This window comes from Oncorhynchus kisutch, unplaced genomic scaffold (genome assembly GCF_002021735.2).
Source record: "Oncorhynchus kisutch isolate 150728-3 unplaced genomic scaffold, Okis_V2 Okis06b-Okis10b_hom, whole genome shotgun sequence".
Lineage (NCBI taxonomy): Eukaryota > Metazoa > Chordata > Actinopteri > Salmoniformes > Salmonidae > Oncorhynchus > Oncorhynchus kisutch.
This window is the reverse complement of record NW_022261983.1, coordinates 18,439,644-18,447,143: the sequence shown is the minus strand read 5'-3', so window position 1 is coordinate 18,447,143 and position 7,500 is coordinate 18,439,644. Positions and strand designations below refer to the sequence as shown.

Sequence of the window (7,500 nt, the reverse complement as noted above, 5' to 3'; positions counted from 1 at the left end):
ATGAGGAGTATTAATCCACCACGTTAGACAGTAGAGACTAATATTATAATGAGGAGTATTAATCCACCACGTTAGACAGTAGAGACATCTTTATAATGAGGAGCATTAATCCACCACGTTAGACAGTAGAGACTAATATTATAATGAGGAGTATTAATCCACCACGTTAGACAGTAGAGACATCTTTATAATGAGGAGTATTAATCCACCACGTTAGACAGTAGAGACTAATATTATAATGAGGAGCATTAATCCACCACGTTAGACAGTAGAGACTAATATTATAATGAGGAGCATTAATCCACCACGTTAGACAGTAGAGACTAATATTATAATGAGGAGCATTAATCCACCACGTTAGACAGTAGAGACTAATATTATAATGAGGAGTATTAATCCACCACGTTAGACAGTAGAGACATCTTTATAATGAGGAGTATTAATCCACCACGTTAGACAGTAGAGACTAATATTATAATGAGGAGTAATAATCCACCACGTTAGACAGTAGAGACTAATATTATAATGAGGAGTATTAATCCACCACGTTAGACAGTAGAGACATCTTTATAATGAGGAGTATTAATCCACCACGTTAGACAGTAGAGACTAATATTATAATGAGGAGTATTAATCCACCACGTTAGACAGTAGAGACTAATATTATAATGAGGAGTATTAATCCACCACGTTAGACAGTAGAGACTAATATTATAATGAGGAGTATTAATCCACCACGTTAGACAGTAGAGACTAATATTATAATGAGGAGTATTAATCCACCACGTTAGACAGTAGAGACTAATATTATAATGAGGAGTATTAATCCACCACGTTAGACAGTAGAGACATCTTTATAATGAGGAGTATTAATCCACCACGTTAGACAGTAGAGACTAATATTATAATGAGGAGTATTAATTGTCTTTCTAATAATTAATATAATATAATTAATATAATTTATACTTATTTTCCACCATAATTGTCAAATAAATTCATTAAAAATCCTACAATGTGATTTTTTGGATTTTTTCCCCTCATTTGTCTGTCATAGTTGAAGTGTACCTATGATGAAAATTACAGGCCTCTCTCATCTTTTTAAGTGGGAGAACTTGCACAATTGGTGGCTGACTAAATACCTTTTTGCCCCACTGTACTTACAATGACCCCAACGCACACACACACACACACACACCCCAACACACACACACACACACACACCCCAACACACACACACACACGTGGACGTCATTGACGAGGTCTGAGAAATATTCTGTGTTTAATAAATTATTATTATTATTATTATTATTAAATGTCATTAAATGATTAAGCCGTGATGTGTCGTTGTCAGAGATAACTGAGGAACGAGGTTCCAGACTGACCTTTAGCCGACACAGCCCTGTGGCGTGATATGTCGTTGTCAGAGATAACTGAGGAACGAGGTTCCAGACTGACCTTTAGCCGACACAGCCCTGTGGCGTGATATGTCGTTGTCAGAGATAACTGAGGAACGAGGTTCCAGACTGACCTTTAGCCGACACAGCCTGTGCCGTGTGGTTGAAAATCACCTGTTTATACTTAGCTATCTACTTTCCCTTCCTCGTCAATAAAACAATGAGATCAACGTCACTATCAGGTAGAGACTTAATCAACCATCCCTCATCCAGGTCTCTATCAGATAGAGACTTAATCAACCATCCCTCCCCCAGGTCTCTATCAGATAGAGACTTAATCAACCATCCCTCCCCCAGGTCTCCATCAGATAGAGACTTAATCAACCATCCCTCCCCCAGGTCTCTATCAGATAGAGACTTACTCAACCCCCCCCCCCCCCCCCAGGTCTCTATCAGATAGAGACTTAATCAACCAAACCTCCCCCAGGTCTCTATCAGATAGAGACTTAATCAACCCCCCCCCCCCCCAGGTCTCTACCAGATAGAGACTTAATCAACCATCCCCTCCCCCAGGTCTCTATCAGATAGAGACTTAATCAACCATCCCTCCCCCAGGTCTCTATCAGATAGAGACTTAATCAACCCCCCCCCCCCCCCCCCCCCCAGGTCTCTATCAGATAGAGACTTAATCAACCATCCCTCCCCCCCAGGTCTCTATCAGATAGAGACTTATTCAACCAAACCTCCCCCAGGTCTCCATCAGATAGAGACTTAATCAACCATCCCTCCCCCAGGTCTCTATCAGATAGAGACTTACTCAACCCCCCCCCCCCCCCAGGTCTCTATCAGATAGAGACTTAATCAACCAAACCTCCCCCAGGTCTCTATCAGATAGAGACTTAATCAACCATCCCTCCCCCAGGTCTCTATCAGATAGAGACTTAATCAACCATCCCTCCCCCAGGTCTCTCTCTGTATCAGAAGGGAAGTGTTTCAGTGTTTCATCTCATTTCACACACACACACACACACACACACACACACACACACACACACACACACCACACACACACACCACACACACACACCTCTGCTCTAAAAGTGTATCAGAGTTGAGTCAGATGTTTCCACTGTGGGCCTGAACCCCTTCTGTCTGTTCCAAGAATATTACTGTAACAAACTCACACAGACTTACTGAGATCTAGAACATGGTCAGTCTCAATGAGGTGTAGAACCGGGTCAGTCTCGATGAGGTGTAGAACACAGTCAGTCTCAATGAGGTGTAGAACACAGTCAGTCTCAATGAGGTGTAGAACACGGTCAGTCTCAATGAGGTTTAGAACCGGGTCAGTCTCGATGAGGTCTAGAACACGGTCAGTCTTGATGAGATCTAGAACACAGTCAGTCTTGATGAGGTCTAGAACACGGTCAGTCTTGATTAAGTGTAGAACCCGGTCAGTCTCGATGAGGTCTAGAACCCGGTCAGTCTCGATGAGGTCTAGAACCGGGTCGGTATCGATGAGGTGTAGAACCCGATCGGTCTCGATGAGGTGTAGAACACGGTCAGTCTCGATGAGGTCTAGAACCGGGTCAGTCTCGATGAGGTCTAGAACACAGTCAGTCTGGATGAGGTCTAGAACACAGTCAGTCTTGATGAGGTCTAGAACACAGTCAGTCTTGATGAGGTCTAGAACAAGGTCAGTCTTGATGAGGTTTAGAACACGGACAGTCTTGATGAGGTCTAGAACACGGCCATTCTTGATGAGGTCTAGAACACAGTCAGTCTTGATGAGGTCTAGAACAAGGTCAGTCTTGATGAGGTCTAGAACAAGGTCAGTCTTGATGAGGTCTTGAACAAGGTCAGTCTTGATGAGGTCTAGAACACAGTCAGTCTTGATGAGGTCTAGAACACAGTCAGTCTTGATGAGGTGTAGAACACAGTCAGTCTTGAGGTCTATAGAACACAGTCAGTCTTGATGAGGTCAAGAGCATGGTCAGTCAGAGCTTAACACACACACACACACACACACACACACACAGTCTTACTTAGGTCCAGAACATCGTCGGTCTTGATGAGGTCTTCAGAGCGAGTGAGAGGAAGCTGCGTCTCTGGTTCTCCCTGCAGCTGAAGAGATAGTGATCTCAGCATGAAGAACACGCGGATGGCCTGTAGAGGGAGAACAACATCGGTCACCAACATACGACACACAAAGTGGCTGGTTCAGTGTGTCTCACTTAGTACAGAACATCCCTCCCCAGGTCAGTAGGTAACAGAACATCCCTCTCCAGGTCAGTAGGTGGTACAGAACATCCCTCCCAGGTCAGTAGGTACAGAACATCCCTCCCCAGGTCAGTAGGTGGTACAGAAAACATCCCTCTCCAGGTCAGTAGGTACAGAACATCCCTCCCCAGGTCAGTAGGTACAGAACATCCCTCCCCAGGTCAGTAGGTGGTACAGAACATCCCTCCCAGGTCAGTAGGTGGTATAGAACATCCCTCCCAGGTCAGTAGGTGGTATAGAACATCCCTCCCCAGGTCAGTAGGTGGTACAGAACATCCCCTCCCCAGGTCAGTAGGTGGTACAGAACATCCCTCCCCAGGTCAGGTAGGTGGTACAGAACATCCCTCCCCAGGTCAGTAGGTACAGAACATCCCTCCCCAGGTCAGTAGGTACAGAACATCCCCTCCCCAGGTCAGTAGGTGGTACAGAACATCCCTCCCAGGTCAGTAGGTACAGAACATCCCTCCCCAGGTCAGTAGGTGGTACAGAACATTCCTCCCCAGGTCAGTAGGTGGTACAGAACATTCCTCCCCAGGTCAGTAGGTGGTACAGAACATCCCTCCCAGGTCAGTAGGTACAGAACATCCCTCCCCAGGTCAGTAGGTGGTACAGCACATCCCTCCCCAGGTCAGTAGGTACAGAACATCCCTCCCCAGGTCAGTAGGTACAGAACATCCCTCCCCAGGTCAGTAGGTGGTACAGACCATCCCTCCCCAGGTCAGTAGGTGGTACAGACCATCCCTCCCCAGGTCAGTAGGTATAGAACATCCCTCCCCAGGTCAGTAGGTGGTACAGACCATCCCTCCCCAGGTCAGTAGGTACAGAACATCCCTCCCCAGGTCAGTAGGTGGTACAGACCATCCCTCCCCAGGTCAGTAGGTATAGAACATCCCTCCCCAGGTCAGTAGGTGGTACAGACCATCCCTCCCCAGGTCAGTAGGTACAGAACATCCCTCCCCAGGTCAGTAGGTACAGAACATCCCTCCCCAGGTCAGTAGGTGGTACAGACCATCCCTCCCCAGGTCAGGAGGTACAGCACATCCCTCCCCAGGTCAGTAGGTGGTACAGAACATCTCTCCCCAGGTCAGTAGGTACAGAACATCCCTCCCCAGGTCAGTAGCTGGTACAGCACATCCCTCCCCAGGACAGTAGGTACAGAACATCCCTCCCCAGGTCAGTAGCTGGTACAGCACATCCCTCCCCAGGTCAGTAGCTGGTACAGCACATCCCTCCCCAGGTCAGTAGGTACAGCACATCCCACCCCAGGTCAGTAGGTACAGAACATCCCTCCCCAGGTCAGTAGGTACAGAACATCCCTCCCCAGGTCAGTAGGTACAGAACATCCCTCCCCAGGTCAGTAGGTACAGAACATCCCTCCCCAGGTCAGTAGGTACAGAACATCCCTCCCCAGGTCAGTAGGTACAGAACATCCCTCCCCAGGTCAGTAGGTACAGAACATCCCTCCCCAGGTCAATAGGTACAGAACATCCCTCCCCAGGTCAGTAGGTACAGAACATCCCTCCCCAGGTCAGTAGGTACAGAACATCCCTCCCCAGGTCAGTAGGTACAGAACATCCCTCCCCAGGTCAATAGGTACAGAACATCCCTCCCCAGGTCAATAGGTACAGAACATCCCTCCCCAGGTCAGTAGGTACAGAACATCCCTCCCCAGGTCAGTAGGTGTGTCTCAGTGTGTGTGGTGTGTATGTGTGTGTTACCCGTCTGGTCTTCTCTACTCCTCCACAGGGGCAGTCTCTTAACGAAGTCTATTCCAGTCAGAGGAGTACCAGTAGGAGGAAGTAGAACGGACGCGTCCATCATCAGGTACTCCACGTTCAGGGGCTTACTCTGGAGACACATTAAATACATTATCAGGGGCTTACTCTGGAGACACATTACATACATTATCAGGGGCTTACTCTGGAGACACATTAAATACATTATCAGGGGCTTACTCTGGAGAGACACATTAAATACATTATCAGGGGCTTACTCTGGAGAGACACATTAAATACATTATCAGGGGCTTACTCTGGAGAGACACATTAATACATTATCAGGGGCTTACTCTGGAGACATTAAATACATTATCAGGGGCTTACTCTGGAGACATTAAATACATTATCAGGGGCTTACTCTGGAGACACATTAAATACATGATCAGGGGCTTACTCTGGAGAGACACATTAAATACATTATCAGGGGCTTACTCTGGAGACACACTAAATACATTATCAGGGGATTACTCTGGAGACACATTAAATACATTATCAGGGGCTTACTCTGGAGACACATTAAATACATGATCAGGGGCTTACTCTGGAGACATTAAATACATTATCAGGGGCTTACTCTGGAGACATTAAATACATTATCAGGGGCTTACTCTGGAGACATTAAATACATTATCAGGGGCTTACTCTGGAGACACTAAATACATTATCAGGGGCTTACTCTGGAGACATTAAATACATTATCAGGGGCTTACTCTGGAGAGACACATTAATACATTATCAGGGGCTTACTCTGGGGAGACATTAAATACATTATCAGGGGCTTACTCTGGAGACATTAAATACATTATCAGGGGCTTACTCTGGAGACATTAAATACATTATCAGGGGCTTACTCTGGAGACACATTAAATACATTATCAGGGGCTTACTCTGGAGAGACACATTAAATACATTATCAGGGGCTTACTCTGGAGAGACACATTAAATACATTATCAGGGGCTTACTCTGGAGACATTAAATACATTATCAGGGGCTTACTCTGGAGACACTAAATACATTATCAGGGGCTTACTCTGGAGACACATTAAATACATTATCAGGGGCTTACTCTGGAGAGACACATTAAATACATTATCAGGGGCTTACTCTGGAGACACTAAATACATTATCAGGGGCTTACTCTGGAGAGAGACATTACATACATTATCAGGGGCTTACTCTGGAGACACATTAAATACATTATCAGGGGCTTACTCTGGAGACACATTAAATACATTATCAGGGGCTTACTCTGGAGACACATTACATACATTATCAGGGGCTTACTCTGGAGACACATTAAATACATTATCAGGGGCTTACTCTGGAGACACATTAAATACATTATCAGGGGCTTACTCTGGAGACACATTAATACATTATCAGGGGCTTACTCTGGAGAGACACATTAAATACATGATCAGGGGCTTACTCTGGAGAGACACATTAAATACATTATCAGGGGCTTACTCTGGAGAGACACATTAAATACATGATCAGGGGCTTACTCTGGAGACACATTAAATACATGATCAGGGGCTTACTCTGGAGACATTAAATACATTATCAGGGGCTTACTCTGGAGAGAGACATACATTATCAGGTACTCCACGTTCAGGGGCTTACTCTGGAGACACATTAAATACATTATCAGGGGCTTACTCTGGAGACATTAAATACATGATCAGGGGCTTACTCTGGAGACACATTACATACATTATCAGGGGCTTACTCTGGAGACACATTAAATACATTATCAGGGGCTTACTCTGGAGAGACACATTAAATACATGATCAGGGGCTTACTCTGGAGACACATTAAATACATGATCAGGGGCTTACTCTGGAGAGACACATACATGATCAGGTACTCCACGTTCAGGGGGTTACTCTGAGTAAACCTTTGCTTAAGTGACTTGCTTAGTTAAATAAAGGTACAATTAAATAACACTTGTATGTTTTGGGAATGCTTATTATGAGTGTTTTTAACAGGCCACATAATAACTTGCTTCGTTTGGTTTAGTCTGTTATTCAACAGACACTGGGAAAT

The 7,500-nt window shown here is 45.4% G+C and overlaps 1 protein-coding gene across 1 annotated transcript in view; it reads right to left on the bottom strand.

The window, feature by feature from the left end:
- LOC109887099 (C-type lectin domain containing 16A) overlaps positions 1 to 7,500 on the bottom strand; it is a 95,776-nt gene that overhangs the window by 24,323 nt on the left and 63,953 nt on the right. Inside the window, 3 exon segments of the mRNA XM_031814020.1 lie at positions 3,440 to 3,560; positions 5,393 to 5,422; positions 5,424 to 5,522. Coding sequence (XP_031669880.1) covers positions 3,440 to 3,560; positions 5,393 to 5,422; positions 5,424 to 5,522 — 250 coding nt within the window.